The sequence below is a fragment of the Taurulus bubalis genome, assembly GCF_910589615.1.
Source record: "Taurulus bubalis genome assembly, chromosome: 14".
Classification (NCBI taxonomy): Eukaryota; Metazoa; Chordata; class Actinopteri; order Perciformes; family Cottidae; genus Taurulus; species Taurulus bubalis.
Window position 1 is genome coordinate 15,410,750 of NC_136602.1, and position 16,479 is coordinate 15,427,228.

The 16,479-nt window shown below is 40.3% G+C and overlaps 1 protein-coding gene across 1 annotated transcript; it reads left to right on the forward strand.

Moving 5' to 3' along the window:
- Window positions 1-2,731: 2,731 nt before the first annotated feature.
- fam135a (family with sequence similarity 135 member A) lies at window positions 2,732-16,479 on the forward strand (the record flags this gene model as incomplete). Its single annotated transcript, XM_079230049.1, has 20 exons — window positions 2,732-2,808; window positions 3,813-3,892; window positions 4,768-4,907; window positions 5,870-5,940; window positions 6,066-6,239; window positions 6,497-6,623; window positions 7,856-8,009; window positions 8,564-8,641; window positions 9,056-9,105; window positions 10,660-10,818; window positions 10,933-11,006; window positions 11,164-11,318; window positions 11,436-13,383; window positions 13,504-13,664; window positions 13,743-13,834; window positions 13,931-14,028; window positions 14,323-14,474; window positions 14,615-14,725; window positions 14,828-14,941; window positions 15,078-16,479. The coding sequence occupies 20 exons, from the start codon at window positions 2,732-2,734 to the stop codon at window positions 15,281-15,283; spliced, it is 4,221 nt and encodes a 1,406-aa protein (XP_079086175.1). The 3' UTR covers window positions 15,284-16,479.

A 16,479-nucleotide genomic window follows, 5' to 3' on the forward strand; every position in this document is an offset into this window, starting at 1 on the left:
GAATAAAACACAACCTATACCCAGTGGGCCAAACAACACCAACCTTAGATTGTGCAATTCTTCAGCACTTGTTTTGACCTGCACAGTGTCACAAGATTTGACTTAATGAAATCAAATGTAAACTGTTTAAAATGTATAGTTATTATACTAACAACCATCATTATTATTATTATTGTTAATACTTATCATTGTTATTATTACTAATCATTATTATTATTACAAGCAACCGACACTTAAACGCTCTATTTATAAGTCGCACTTTTTCATGTGCGTCAACTGCGTCTCTGGAATGTGCAGTAACGCGCAGTTAAATGTTCGTGAGCGTCCAGGTGCAGCAGCGCTTGCTGGTGCTGTCAGCTCGTCAGACTGAGCACAGTTAGCTTGATGGCTAGCAAACACAAACAACACTGTTCAGGGAGCTATGTGGCCGCGCTACTCTGTGTGCCATTTTAAGGGCGTTGCTCATCTAACACTCCCCTAACTAGGACGTGAAATAGTCCACACAGTGGTGTTTTCTGTCAGCGGGTTACGGCGAAAGGACGGCGCGAGGACTGGAATTGGAGCTAACGTTGGTTAGCTAGCTAATGTTAGCATGCCAACGCAATGGTGAGTAGCGCTAGCTCGCTCTTGCGGCTCATGTTGGATCCGGTGGTGACGTTATGGCAACTCCTACTGTTCGCTGGCTCTGAGTGAGAGTTTACCTTCACCTTGGCCTTTCTACGTAGGTTGCGTTTGGTGTTTGACCTTTTTGTGGGCCCTTGGCAACGTATGTAACGTTAGCTTCCCACCTGTAACCCGTAAAACACCCACGCCGAGATTCTGCCCACTGGCCGGGGACCTGTCCCGCCTCACTTGCTCCAGGAATAATGAGTCGTAACTTTAATAGATGCTCCGTTTTCCCAAAACTGGTCTGTATCAGTTTAGAGTTTAGGGTTGATTGCTGGTGACGTAAAGGTTCCCGTTTTTAAAGAAGAAACCTTTCTTCGGAGTATAAAGGCCTAGTCATATATTTATTTAATACGACTAACGTTGGGCTTAAGTTGACGTTCTAATGTTGCTTTCTCCGAGGTGGGTTGTTGACTTGATTTATCTTAAGGTCCGGCTACATGTCCTAATCAGTGCCGTCCATTGCTGGACTTTGATGAAGAAAATGCGTCATTTGGTTTTCTTATAATTTTTCCAAATTACAATTTGTGTATTAATTATTTGTGAGTTTATGAACAAACTGCAGCCAGTCTGCTTCGGCAGGTCCGTTGGTTTATTGGCACTAACATGTCAGCATCCTGAACAGTCTTCACCATTTGATATGATCTATATTAGCTATATTTACATACGTGTCGTGGCACATCTTAAACTAAACTTAAATAACCGGTTGTTCTGACAAAACCATCGGACCTTCATGGGATCACACACCTGTAATTATACCCTTAAATGTGCATTTGCTCCTTGAGTTTCTTCGCAGCAGATATGTTTGTGTAAATATGTATAGACTCCCGCATTTGAAACTGGAGAACTGTTTGTCTATTGTACAGGTTTAACAATGACCCCCCTCCCTCCTTCCTTCCTCCCATGTCATTATTGTACACTTTGCAGTTCAGTTACAAAGTAGGCTCAACAAAAGCATCTGTCAGTGGTTTGATATGTGTGAATAATTCAGCTTGGTATAAATTGTACTTTGTGGCTTGATCTGTCTTAAAATAATGTGTTTCAGTTTCTGTAAAACATTGATAAAGTGTCTATATCAAGATCTTAATAAAGCAAATTAAACCTTAAGTTAAGACATAAATGTGTCAGGGACACCCAGTTTATTAATTTACCTATTGGTGTCCTTGTATGTCCTCTGTGTCGTGCCCAGTTTAATTTAGTTTTTAACTGACAGCTTTTAAAGATAACTTCTTCCAGGAATGGATCAACATAACCTGCTACTATTTTCTCTGCATTCGGCATCCGTGTCAACCAGGTCACATTCCTGGTGGCCGTTTGTATCTCATATTGGTTTTCACTTGCATGAATACAATGACTTGTGGTCTCCCAGTGGATGATTTATTAATTTCATTACATGACTAATTTAGGGAGCGTCTGCAGGATTTTTTTTTTTGCCAGTTTTATTTCCCCCACACTACCGCCAAAAACAACTACATGGCCTTTTCTTTAATTAGGCCGGACTAGATCTTGAGCTAAAAATATTTGCATTAAATGACAAGGATGTCTGTGTTTATTTCTAACACTACCAATTGGTAACATTGTATTTCAGGCCTATTTTTTTCAATCTTATTCATAGTACGTTCCTTTACCCTGCCATACTAATGCTATTATGGTCCGGGCTGTTAACCAATTAGGCCCAGAGCACAGGATCCCTCCTAGGCCACCCCATTCCATCCTGACTGAGTAATAATTTCCCATAACAGTTTATCCAAGTCTTGCATTTTCTTAAACTTGATCTTCTGACTGTATGACTACTGCTGATGTTTTCTTTTAATTGCTATCTTCAGATTTTTGTTGAAGATAATAGTGCTTGGCCTCGGCTTTGTGTAACTTGGTGGATCATTTCAGTCCTGTCTTGCATTTACACCACTATGTCTCTTGTGGAAATACTGTACAGTTTTACTAAAACCAAATTCTTTATAAAAAAAGAATCCTGGAGCTGAAATGATCAATTTGATTTATTTAATCTGTAGGCCTACAGGTATATCCCAGATGATGTAAGGCACCCCTGCCTGTAGAGACCAAGATGACTGAAGTCCAGGCCACAGTGGAGTTCTCCGTGGAGCTCCACAAGTTCTACAATGTGGACCTGTTCCAAAGAGGGTGAGTATTGTCTCTGCTCTTTTTTGCCAGCAGGTGGCAATTCATTCAATGTTTTTTTTCTAACATACATTACAGACTGGTCTAATTTGCTTTTAGGTTGCTGCTAGTGGTAGAAGGGGACCAGGATCTCAGACCTTTAAAGAAAAAGCTCTTTGTACAAACCGCATATAATATGCTAAACATTGCTAGATTGTACCATTTTTTGTATATGTATTTAAGTTGCCCATTGCCCACTAAAGAACCTAGATGATTTTAAGAAAAGTTGCTATAGTTGCAGACAGTGAAGTATACCACACAGGCGAAGAGTAGCTTTTCTTTTCTGAGTCTCGGGCTGTCCTCAACCAAAGAGGACTTGATTTGTTGATTTAATCAACAGGTCTGTTAAACCAGGTTTCTGTACAATTAATCACTCAAAAGTGCCACGTTAAACCCTGTGTTCAGCAGAGACATGTTTATATTTGTTTGAAATAAGTCATTCAGCATGAAAAAAAGCTTTAAAAAAATGACTAATTTATAAAAGGCTTCTCAGTCGATGAAGACCAAAACGGCCGATTAGTCTTAACTAATCGACGAAGAGGAGGCAGCCCTATCTGATTCACTTGCCACTAAATTTTTAATATATCTTGATTACCGTAGTGCTGCAGGGATAGTACAATTGTAAAGCTATTTGTGTTTAATTGAAACCTGAAAAAGTACATTATGTCTTAGGAAGCCTCTATTGACAGAGCTTCAAGTAATTGTAGTCTAAATTCCTTTTTACAGCAGCAGTGAAATGATAGTTTTACTTTGCTGAGATAAAACTCCGGCTCCTGGCTCGTCAGTGCTTTGAGAGCTCAGGTTTACTACATGAGTAACCACAACAGAAAGTGCTCATTGTTTATTCATGAAAGTTGTAGTGTCATTTTACAAGTCCTTGTGGCCGACCTGTGCCGTTTGTTCCTCCTTCACCGAGCCTCTAATGTTTTTCTGGACCAAGCTAAAACACAATTTGTCTGCATTTTCAGGTTCTACCAGATTCGTGCCGGTCTTAAGGTGCCACCCCGGGTTCCACACAAGGTTGAGACCAGTCTGCTTCACCCGGGAGGTAAATACAGTTTTGATGATGGAAAGAGACCTTTTCTGTATTTTGACAGCATTCATGTACCTTTTGCCCAGCCCCTTTCCTTTCAATTCTTCAGTTAAAACCATAAGAGTAGTTGCAATACTTTTGTAACTTGCACGATGCATAAAGTAACGCACTTCTACTGTTCTTATCAGAGGACTGTTTGTGTCCCTATGCAGGCAGGTGACACTAATTAAGTCATATTTATTCTTTAGGTGGACTTGCATACATCACTTTCAGCTATCTGATATTAGTACCGTTTAGACGAAAATTGTTATTGCAGATTTTGTTTACTTATTGTTTTGTTAACAGGGAGCTGGTAGGGCACTGGCTTATCTCACAGGCCAATCCTTGTTCTCATTATTTTCTCTAAGGCTCTCTTGCTTAGAGAACGGACCTGCTAATTTTGCACAAAGCACTCAATTCTTTGTTTCATAAATATATGGGATCATCAAGGGTATCAAGGGTATTCCAACACTTAAATATTTTTAATTGAATTTGTAATACTTTAAAACCTTGCTCAATAGAGTAGATGGGGAAACAGCACTGCGCCACACTTTCATCTTCAATGCAGACCTGATAGTCAGATCATTCTTGGCACAGTCTCTATGAATATTATTATCTGTAGGTTTGCTAATTGATAATCTTTTTTTGGATCAGCAAAATCCATCTAGATTTCTCTCCATTTTTGAACTGTCAGCAATGTGAAACAACACCTGACATACTAATGGTTTGGTGCCTAGTCAAGTGTTTCTAAAGTTTATACAGAAAAAAAATCTTAAGCAGACAGGTTTGCCATAATAATTCAATTGTTATTTTTCATAAACACACAGTTAATTCTGGTGGTGTTTGTCTAGGCTCTGATCTGGCATTTCCTGCTTCACTCCAAGATGATGTCATCTGCAGCAAAACTTTTCAAATTCTGTACAAGAATGAAGAGGTTGTGGTCAATGATGTTCTCCTCTTCAAAGTGATGATGCTGCTGGATGAGAAGAAGGTACATTTGTCTTCATATATTTTTAAATCGGTGCACAACATGTGATATAAAAGTGTTTAAAATATATTTTCTTTATTTTTTTGAAGGTGATACTTTTAGTAGGGGATTTATTATTTGTGATAAGGGGACAGTGCACATTAATAAAAACATTTCAGTAAATGTGCAAGAGTTGGTCAAGAGGCTATTTTTCATCTGTAGTCCTGAGAGGCAGATGTTAAAAAAAGAAACCTAAAAACTGACATGGGATTGAATATACAAGGTTATAAAATGTTGACGCTTTTAAAATGCGTGCTAAAAAATGTATTATTGTGCCCAAATGTTATGTTTTTCTATACGATCCCAATTCTCTCCGCTGACTAAAAATAGATCTAATTTACATGAATTTGTTTGACAGTTCAATATAGCATGCATCACATGTTTTCTGCAATGTATGTAAATAAATAGAGAAAGGAGTTGGTGTGGAACTTTCTGTGGCAGGAATATTGGGACAATCTCTACTTTTCTTTTTTTGTAACAAACGTATGAACACAATTTGGAAGGACCGGTGCTGTCTTCAACCAAAAACAGTACATTAGAAGCATGATACACCTGCAAAATGTCACGAAAATGGATTCAAAATGTTTTTGTTTTTTTATCAGCCAAATTGCTGTGAGGCTGAATATCTTATGCAAAATGACTTCTGTTTTTTGTGTGCTGCTCCACAGTTTACTTGTGCTGAGGTTCAAATGTTCTAACACAGCACATTGGAGTGTTTTTGACATTTGCTGTGTCACAGATTACGGTCACCGAAGCCTTAGAAATATATCCGTTTTATTAGAGCTGATGCCATCAAATGAAAAAGACGCACCTTGAATGTTGTTGTATAGGTCTTACTGATGTACTAGGCACATCCTATACTTTAACACACTTGCTCTTAATTAAACTGTCACCACTGTTTGTTTGTTTGTTTTATATATTCTCAGGTGGAAGAGTCCCTCAATGACATTGATTTCCAGCTCTTCTTGGATTTATATTTCACAGATGGTGATTACACGTAGGTGTTGAAACATTTTAACTGCATGTTCTTCTTTCAGTGTTTGTGAAGTTGATATTGGCATCTCTTATACAAAATAAGGCACTAATGTGGACCACTGTATCTTCCTTATTTAATTTCCACAGGCCAGATGATCCAAGTACTCTACAGAATATCAGTGGCCGTACTCTTCGTTTGCACTTTAACCTTCAGCGAGGCATCCACCAACACATCAATGTCATGTTTGACTACTTCCACCTGTCTGTCATGTCTGTAGCCATCCATGCCTCCTTAGTGGCTCTACATCAGCCCCTCATCAGGTCAGACTGCTAACTAACACAAGAAAGCATGTTGGACACTCAATGAATACAGTTATACATTCAAAGCGTTCTTTCATGATCTCCATCATTTTATCTACTGTTGTTGTTTGCGGTAAATTCCAACACGCAACCATTTTATTTATTAACTTGTATGTACATGCCATGTATGATATAAGTAGAATAAACTTAATTAGACGTGCTCATTCAATTCTTGTAGTGCTTAGCAGAGTTTGATTTCACACTGTGTGTTTACCTAGTTTGCCTCGACCAGTGAAAACCACGTGGCTTAACCGCAACGCTCCACCGCAGAGCAAAGACTCGGTCATCCCACCTCTGGAAAATGTGGTATTCGGTGGCAGTTATGTCAAGCAAGTATCACCAGATGTAAGTGGACCTCCTTTATTGCACGATGGACAATGTCTTTGGAAATAGTTGTTTTATTTGTAGATGCTTCTCAACTCCTAAGTTGTCATAACAGTCTGAAAGATGCCACTGTTGTATCATTTTACAAGTTTGCTGTATTACAAAGGGCTAAATTAAGAATTGGAGAATAAGTAAATGTCATAAACCTAATAATACCTCCTTTTATGAGGAAGACATAAAGCTGAAAGACTAAAAACAACCATGCATGTATTGCTTAGGCAAGGCTGCCTGCCAGTAATACAGGCTTTGATTATCACATGGGCAGTGCTGTGGACTTGGTAGTCCACAGCAAGTAGAATAGAGTGTTGCATTCATTGCATTTGAAGCACAGGAAGACGTGTCAGACTGTTGACCGATAGGGCATCTATCAGACCATTGTCACATTTGTCCAGGAGTAATTGGCCTCTCCTGACAGAATGGTGGCCAGCTAAAGCTGCCCCTGAGATGTGCTATTGTGGATGTACCAGAGTCATTCAGACAGAACAGAGGCAATAACCCTCATCATTCCTTGATGCATCATTAATGAGCAGCTTGGGAACAACAACACATCGACCAGTATTCATTTCATGGCAGGTATCTGTGCAGAAAGCACAATAAAGCGTTGACACCTGGATATCGCACACAAAGTACCGTAAATGTATGGAAGTACCTGGCAGGATAATCTGTTGGGATTTTTGAATGGCTGTGATGATTACTATAATACAGTTTTACACCATTTATTTATAATGATATATGGGTATACCACTAAAAATAACGTTGACTTCATCATCAAGAATCATGTTTTTAACGTTCATATATTTATCTGATTTACTGTTTGTTCAATAGATTCTGTTTGTGACCATGGGCTGTGTAGATGTAATGCAGAACACATTATTTAAATAATCAGAAATTAAAATTGGCAAAACATTTTAATTTCACAACGGGGCGGCTGTAGCTCATGGTGGTCATTCTGGTGGTCTTTCTGAAACCACAAGGTAGCCGGTTTGATCCCTGGCAGAGGCTATGAACCCGACTGTTTACAACTGCTTTGGCTGTTCAGAACAGCAGTAATTTAATATTGTTTTTATTTATTTATTTATTATTATTTAATATCAAGGTGGAATTGCACTTGTTGTAAGTCGCTTTGGATAGAAGCGTCAGCTAAATGTAATGTAATCTATACCATCTTTTCTGTGTCCTTCATGATCCCTCAGGGCAGGACATTCCTGGTGTCTGACCCCTGTCTGCAGCATGCCTTCAGTCTGCACCATAACCTCTGCTCCAATCTCCTACTGGCCTACCAGGGCCTCTTTGACTACTTCACCTCTATTACCAAGGACCTGCCCTCCTCCCATCGTATGGAGCTAGGTATGCACCACTATGGCTTCACTGCAAATCATGTCACATTGTGGCGATTACAGGTTGTATGAAATCCTAAATCCCAGACTTATTCAAATATGTCTTTATTGTTGTCATTTTCAACTCGAGCGCTGAGAATAAGCAAGTATTCTTACGGCCATACAGTCCAATATCTTATGAATCGTTTTTTGCTTTGGTTGCATTTTTCATTGTTTTGTCTTTTCAGCGTCAATGTTTGTTTGTTGAGTTCTCATATCATTTCACCTGATCCCTAAACATTGACATATTCTACCCTTTTAAACAGACAACACAACCAGCAACCCGCTAAGTTAATTCAGGAATCTAACTGTTAAGTAATCTCAGTTCATCATACTAACAAAATGATTCTTGCACTCATCAGATACGTCTGTTAACCAGTAGACTGAAGCCAAATTGTAACAGCTCCTAAAAACAAGTCATCGTTGTAACTGTGGCTCACTAAACCTAACCCACACAATTGGACAGATATTAACCCATACCAAATGATAAAAGGTTAAATATGCCTATATGTGCAATCTTACTAGCCAAACCCAGCATGCAAGTCCTATATGAGCGAGTACTCAGAAGACCCTATCCCCGAAGTCAAAGGCACGTCTACATAGGTATGTCCTGACCCTCAAATCAGCCTGCCTTTCTCTCTTTTATTCCTCTTCACTCTAGTTTCCTCTTTGTAGAAAACACCATGTCCTCTTTAAATATAATGCCTCTGGAAAATGGGACATAAACTGCTGTCATGCCATAAACATACATACATACATACATACATACATACATACATACATACATATACACTCTTTATAACTAGGCATTGGTCAAAGAGTCTCATAACGCAGTTGTTCTCTAGAATCTGTAGGTGACTTTCTGCTCAAGTCATATAAAATGTACTTTCTGACATCTGTGTTGTCTAACACCGCTTCCTTATTCTGCCTGTATTACAGGCCCTTTTAATTCTGTATAATTAAATAAATGCATTATAAAAGTGAATCTTTAGTAATGCTGTTCCTCTGCCTTCTCAGAACAACTCGACTTAGAGGCCCGTCTAGCTGAGTTATGTGAACATGTCAAGGTAAGACTTTTTTCATATTTCCTCAGTAGGCAATGAGGAAAAAACATTCACAGAAAGCAACTAGCCTGGTGCTTAGTTTATAGGGCAGGACATGGCAAAGGGCCGTATAGAAGTTGTTGGCCAAGTAAAAAACGTTTCATTGGATTAATGTGTCTCCTATGATTGGAGGGCATGAGTGAAGTCCTGATTTGTTGGAAGTGCACAATAATGTTGCATTTTATGTACGTAGCGGGTGAACAATCCAACGCTTGGTGAATTCTGCTTCACAATGATAGGAAGAACCGACATCGAAGGATCAAAAAATTGGTTAGAGTGTGCGTGGGCATATCAATGCTATTTGATGCTCTTTGTTTGATTTTGGACAATATCTTTTTGTAGGTTAAGGTGAAAGCATTCAAACTGGGCTTGTTGCTGCATAAACAGGCTGAGGGAATATGGTTTACTTTTGCAATGATTTTTTTTTTTTCTGTATATGGTTATTAAAGCGGAAATATATTACCAAGTAATACAGAATTGCAAATAAAAGCTGAACTGGAGTCAGTGGTGAGAATCCTTTATAGTTGCAAGGTGACTCGAGGTGTCTCAGCAAATTATGGGGAAGAGATGTCACTAAATCCTCTGTGAGTTTGTTAATTTGTAAGCAGACAGGCAAGCTTTCAGGTGTTTCTGCTCAGTTGGCAGAATTACCTTTTTTTTTTTTAAACTAGTTTCTGGAATGTTTTATAATTGTGTAGGTGAGAGAACCACTCTTTAGTGGTTGGATCCTGGAGTCCTGAAGGGTTAGACCACTTACAATTAGTGATGGAGAATGTTATGCAGAGCTGTGGATTGATAGGAATTTCTGTATATGATGGTGGCACATTATGCAAGTCAAGTTCCTCTTGTGTGTTTCAGTATATAGCACTTTCTTTCTAAACATAGTATTTCATATTAGATATTCAATAACAATGGTTATGACAGACAGGAATGGAAATCGATTAACTTTGTTTATTTTGGAGACTTCATATACTGCTTCATTTTATTTTAACAAGCTGTTTTTTTATGATTGTACACCCTTCATTTGTTTGTCAGCAGTGCATAAAAGGTATGGAAAACACAATGGCTTAATTATTATTGCTTAACTAACTATTAATTGTTTAGAAAAAAACTTCGAGAGAGGTCCTTGTGACCGAGTAACAATGAACTTCAGGGGGAAATGATTAAGGGCACAATGAGTGGGATTTGTCGTTTAAGGTTTGGAAACACAACATTAAAATTAGCTCCTCCCCGGCTCAACAAAGGTTACAGTCCGACACGTGGTCGCTATGTTTTATAGAGGTTGACGCCCAGAAACGTAGGAAAAGGAAAGAAAATACAGGCGGACTCGGACAGGAACACTTTTCTAGTGGGTCATGAATGAGAGGGATTATTTTTGTTTGTGTTTAGACATAGTTTTTTAGGAAAATCCTTCTCATTGTGCAACGTCCTGTTACACAGAACTGCATGCCATTGTTCTTTAGGGAATAATGCTCACATGAGCCCTCTGGTGGTTGACTTGTGTTTTCATACTTTTAGCAGAAAGCCGAGTCCCCTGACGAGCTGGCAGAACTGGTAAATATGAACCTGGCACAGCTTTGCTCTCTGCTCATGGCTCTCTGGGGACAATTCCTAGAGGTAGTTTCCCTGCAGGAGCATGTTGCTGCCCTACTAGCTATGGAGCACCATACACTGAGAGTGAGTCCCAACTTCTTAAATCCTCTGCAAGTTGAAATATTGAACAAGTTACCTTTCAATTTTTTCTAAGAATACTCTTTTGATCGTATACTCTGTTATGTGGTTTCGTTACAGGTAAGGCGGTTTGCTGAGGCTTTCTTTTGTCTCGAACATCCAAGACAATCTGCACTAGCGTATCAGGAACTACAGTAAGTTGCATTGGCATGTTTGTTTAGGTTAAAAAATATAGTATTTTAGACCAGGCGCTGGTCTAAAATACCGGTGCTGGCACAGGCTTGATAACGCAAGTATCGATGTCTTTATTTGGTCTTACTCTCTCCTTCCCTCCCTCCCCTCCTCCACCAGTGCTCACAGTCACCAGCAGATGACTAATGCCATCAAAAGCTCCAGCTACTTCTTGTCTTTGCCTCCACTTCCAGTGGAATGTGCAGACCTAGATGGTGATGTCAGCTCCCTGCCAATTATCTTTGAGGATAGATACCTGGATTCTATCACTGAAGGTCAGTAATGCAGCATTTCCACTTAACTATATGCCGGTAGGTATTGACTATTTGTTTTAAAACAAATCTGTTTTTGCTTGTTGCCTTTTTCATGTTCAACATTGTTTGAATCTGAAGATCGTGATGGGCCCTGGCTCGGCAACACAAGGACTGGCTCGGTATCCAGCAAAACAGACAAGCCCAACTCCAAGGAGTGCAGTGCAGCAGCCAGCCCCATACCTGAGTCTCAGTGTGCCCCTATGGATAACCCATGGCCAGACAGCTATGAGCCACCACCCAAGTCCAAAGGCAAGTCAGTCAAACTGAAGAAAAATTCAAAGACTGAGAACTCAAAGAAGCTGATTAGACAGGGCTCTAAGGACTCTGTGGTGTTGGTGGGCTATAAGAACCTCAAAGCTCCTTATAGTGACCCAAAGCACAAGGAAGGGGAAGCTCCCCTAAACCAAGAAGAGGATCGAGATACATTACAGAGGGACTCCAGTAGTTATCTAAGGACCTATGCAAATTCAGTTTTTGACTCTGGTGCCACTTCAGCACACTGTGGAAGCGGTGCTGCTGATTCTGTTGCGGATGACAACATTAGTACTGCTGCTAGTCCAAAAGGTTCCTTCAAAAAGCTTGCAAACACTGACTCACAGAATAACCCTCAGGCAGGCACTGGGGTTATCGCTACAGGCAACCAACCGCTTCGCAAAGATGAGCAAATTGACCATGATGGCCAAAAGCTGCCACAGTGGCCAGCTGGGCTGAAGCAAATTGAGGTGAAACCAAGAAAAAAGGACCAAGGGGACAAAGTAACGGTTCTGCTAACATGTCGGACTGATGGAATTGTAAGTGATAATATTCCTGAGATCACCCAAACGGACATCTGTGAATCAAAGCAGTCTGTAGTGGACTCTGTTTGTGAAAGGCCTGGTACAGAGGCAGCACAGCGAAGCCAGTCCTGTCTGGTCTCAGTACAGGTGAAGAGTGATTGTATCAGGCTGCCAGATGGAGGAGCCCCCAGTGCCTCATCTAGACTCTCTGACTCAGGCATTGAAAGTGAGCCTAGCTCCTTCGCCACTCAGCTGGTTCCAGGACTTCAGACTTGTGCGGGACTAGGCATCACTGAAACGGGCATAGCTGCCCCCCAGCCTGAGAGGCCCCTCCTGAGTCCTGCACCGTGGCCAGTTCAGCAAAGCTCCGTGCAAAAGCCCAGTGGGGCAGCAGAAACTCTTTACCCAGAAAATACCAGTGCTGTCAGTGGAGTTCAGTCCTCTCTCACTTCCATCAACTCCTTGCCCTCAGATGAGGAGGGTGACGGTTCCTCAAAAGGCTCCAGCGGAGCTGAAGTCCGAGGCAGGAAGTCCAGTGTTTTGGTGCAGGAGCAGAGTGTAGTGTTCTCTGGGGATCTCGCTAACAGACCTGCCATCGACGTCGGCTGCACCCATAACGCTACTGAAGGTGATTCCCATCTTATAAAACCTTTCTTTGACTTGGAAACGGACACCAAATTAATAGGTATTTCTGATCTTGGACTAGAGGAAGCAGCTGGTTCTGGGGCTGTTATAGAATCCCGTAGTGGCCCTCATACTGCCTGCCCTTCCAGTAACTCTGCCACCAGTAGCACTGACCTGGTCAAACGTGGGATGGTAGAGAACTACTTTGGCTCATGCTCTAGCACCGATGTGTCTGAGATCAGCCCTGTGGAAACATCTGCTATTACACTGGGAATCCAGGAAGGACCACAGGTTGAGGAGGAGGAAGACGACGAGGACGAGCCCGAAAGCGAGATGATCCAGAACGGTTTCTATGAGGAAGGTGATGGCTATGCTTTTGTCAACGGTGTTGCTGATGAGGAGCAAAGTGGGGTTGGAGAGGCAGCCGCTTCGGAGACGAGTCTTCTGTTTGAACAGCTCGGCATCGGCTACCCCCACGAAACAAAGGACTTATCAAACGCTCCCATCTGTTCCAACCTCGCCTCCAGCAGTGTTGGGTACAGCTTGAGCAGACCTCCCTGTCCCTGCACCTCCTTTTCCTCGAGCCTGCGGTGGTATGAATGTGTACCCAAACCACAGATGAAAGCGTGAGTCAGCTCGCACAATCTTTCTCATATCTCAGTTAATGTTATACTTTATGCAGATATTTGTCCTGTCTGGTACATTATAGATGAATATTCATCAACTATTTTATTATATTTATGCAGGTTCATTAAGGCAAAGGAAGAAATGAAACACCTAAAGCTGCCTGGCTTCTTGTATAGTGAAGTATCTGAGCTGGCATCCACTGTGCCCTACTTCAGCTTGGAGGAAGACGAGACTTGTGAAGAAGGCATCCATCTCATAGTCTGCGTCCACGGCCTAGACGGTAGGAAACCTTATCTTTTTAGAGGGAATTCCTTCCTTTGGTCTTTTTTGTTTTTTTCTGATCCCTTTTCTGCTGCAGGTAACAGTGCCGATCTGAGACTGGTGAAGACTTACCTGGAGCTTGGACTGCCTGGTTCTCGTATAGACTTCCTAATGTCAGAGAGAAACCAGGTGAGTGGAGAAGCGAACACACACACTACTGTTAACTGTTATCAGCATGGTTGAGCTGGAACACTTTGTCTTTTTTAATGCTCATTTCATCCACAGAATGACACTTTTGCTGACTTTGAGTCAATGACCGACCGACTGCTGGATGAAATAGTCCAGTACATTCAGATATACAACCTCACAGTGTCAAAGATAAGGTGAAATGCTCGATTCTACTTGCTGTGTGGGAGTGTGTGTGTATGTATCTATCTATCTATCTATCTATCTATCTAAAACAATAAGGACACTTCATGATCAGCTCTTTGTGTTCTCAACAGAATCAAAAATAAATATGTAAAAAGTTTGTTTAAAGAAAATGCTTGTTACCTTTGCAATCAGTTTCAAGTTTTTTTTTTTTAAGCCAACTGTATCACTCTGGTTGGGAAATTCTGTTATTTAAATGTGTTATGTGCCTATAAATGTTGTTTGGTGTCTTTCTGGTCCCTTTGCAGCTTTGTGGGTCATTCCTTGGGGAACCTCATCGTTCGCTCAGTGCTAACTCGGCCCAGGTTTAAATGTTACCTGAGCAGGCTGCACACCTTCCTCTCCCTCTCTGGGCCTCACCTGGGCACATTGTACAACAGCTCTGCTCTGGTCAACACCGGTAAATTTCAAAACATTTAGCTGCTTGTAGAAGATGGCACACAGATTAACAGCAAACCGTTAGTTGCCATGGGTATTCTCTCTCTCTACTCTGCCATTGTGGTGAAGCCTGTTAAATGACTGTTAATTGTTGGTTCCTAGGCCTTTGGTTCATGCAGAAGTGGAAAAAGTCAGGGTCACTCCTTCAGCTGACTTGCCGAGATAACTCTGATCCTCGCCAAACTTTCCTCTACAAGCTCAGCAAGAAATCTGGTTAGCTTTGCATTTATTTTTAAACAAAATACATTTCAGGCTGTATATGTGGAATATGAGATAGTAGAAATAACGCTACTATTGTTCATCTCCTTTTTGAAGGTCTACAGTTTTTCAAGAACGTGATACTGGTCGGGTCACTGCAGGACCGTTATGTGCCCTATCATTCTGCTCGAATAGAAATGTGCAAAACTGCATTAAAGGACAAACAAACAGGTGGGTTTGGATTGACTAATTTTGTCTAAACTAAATCGTATACCATCATACAATTCCACACGTTGTGGTCTCAAATTAGCTGAAGAACTATGACAAAAGCTTGCCCTGTTCAACCTATTTTTCTTGTCCATACCAGGTTCTATGTATGCTGAGATGATTGAGAACCTGCTGCTGCCAGTACTTCAGAACAAAGACTGTAACCTCGTGCGATATGATGTCATTCATGCCCTGCCCAACACAGCCAACTCCCTTATTGGTCGGGCCGCCCACATCGCCGTCCTTGACTCTGAGATCTTCCTGGAGAAGTTCTTCCTTGTTGTAGGCCTCAAGTTCTTTCAGTAGAACTGTGGCAGAATCAAAAATTGTTGGACAAGAGGAATGTGGAGCTAATACCTCACTGCATCTAAACCTTATTCTGATTATCATATCTGGATTATCTCTTGGTTTTTAAATACATATAATCACTTTTCAAAGACTTGAGCAAAATCACAATTTTCATTTCATGTTGTTTATGTTGTTATCACAGTGGATATGACATTTTTATTTTTCTACTGCCATCTTTTAAACATTTTTGTGTTTGGGAAACTTTTCCCCCGTCATATGCTAAATTTTTCAGTGGTATTTATGTGTTATGTTAATACTTTTAATTCAATTAATATTAGATGCTGAACTGGAAATGTAGCTGCTATAAAAATGAAATGGCTGTTTTGGTGAGCTGGCCCAAGTCACGTCTGCACATACTGTCCTCACCATTGCAAATGTTTCCCACCAATTTTAAGAGAGACACTGCATTGATTTGCACCACAACTACATTTTACAAGCTTTTGTACTGAAACTGGTCATTTCTACAAGTTACTTTTCTATCAACACTTTTCCATCATTTTTAATGGCAAAGATTGCATTTGAAATAGGATTGTTGCTCAGACTTCGCAGCCTTTGCTTTAGTCTTAATACTTGCTGTTCTTTGCCATTGCAGAGTTCTGCAAAACATTTACCCAACCTGGTGTTGGGAGAATAAAGCTTTACCTACAACATAGCAACATTTTATTACAGAGGTTTTAAGCAATGATCATCATTCAGCAAAAGCACATAATGGTAATACAAACTTGTTTTATTGAAAGTATTTGGTTGGTATAATTTGGTCATTGTGTTTGAACTGGAGAGTATTGTTTGGAATTAAATAAATGTTTCTTTTAAAATTGTTTATATATCATCGTATTCTACCATTAAATATGCATATTATGAAGTTGGTTAAATTACCTTTCTTGTTATTTGTTCCTCCTAATCACAGGTCTAAGTACACTAAGTGTAAGAAAACAGCTCTACGGTGATTACATATATATCACCTACTAATACACTCTTATTCAGTAATGTTATGAGTTAACACGGTTGTGATGAATTTAAGTCTATTTTGATTAGCATTTATATACATCTTTTGGGCTGGGTTCATTATGATTTAAACACACGTAGCTGTAGAATTAATTATACTGTGTCTTCAGTTTCTGCTGTTATTATTGTGCCCTTTCTTTTAATGATAT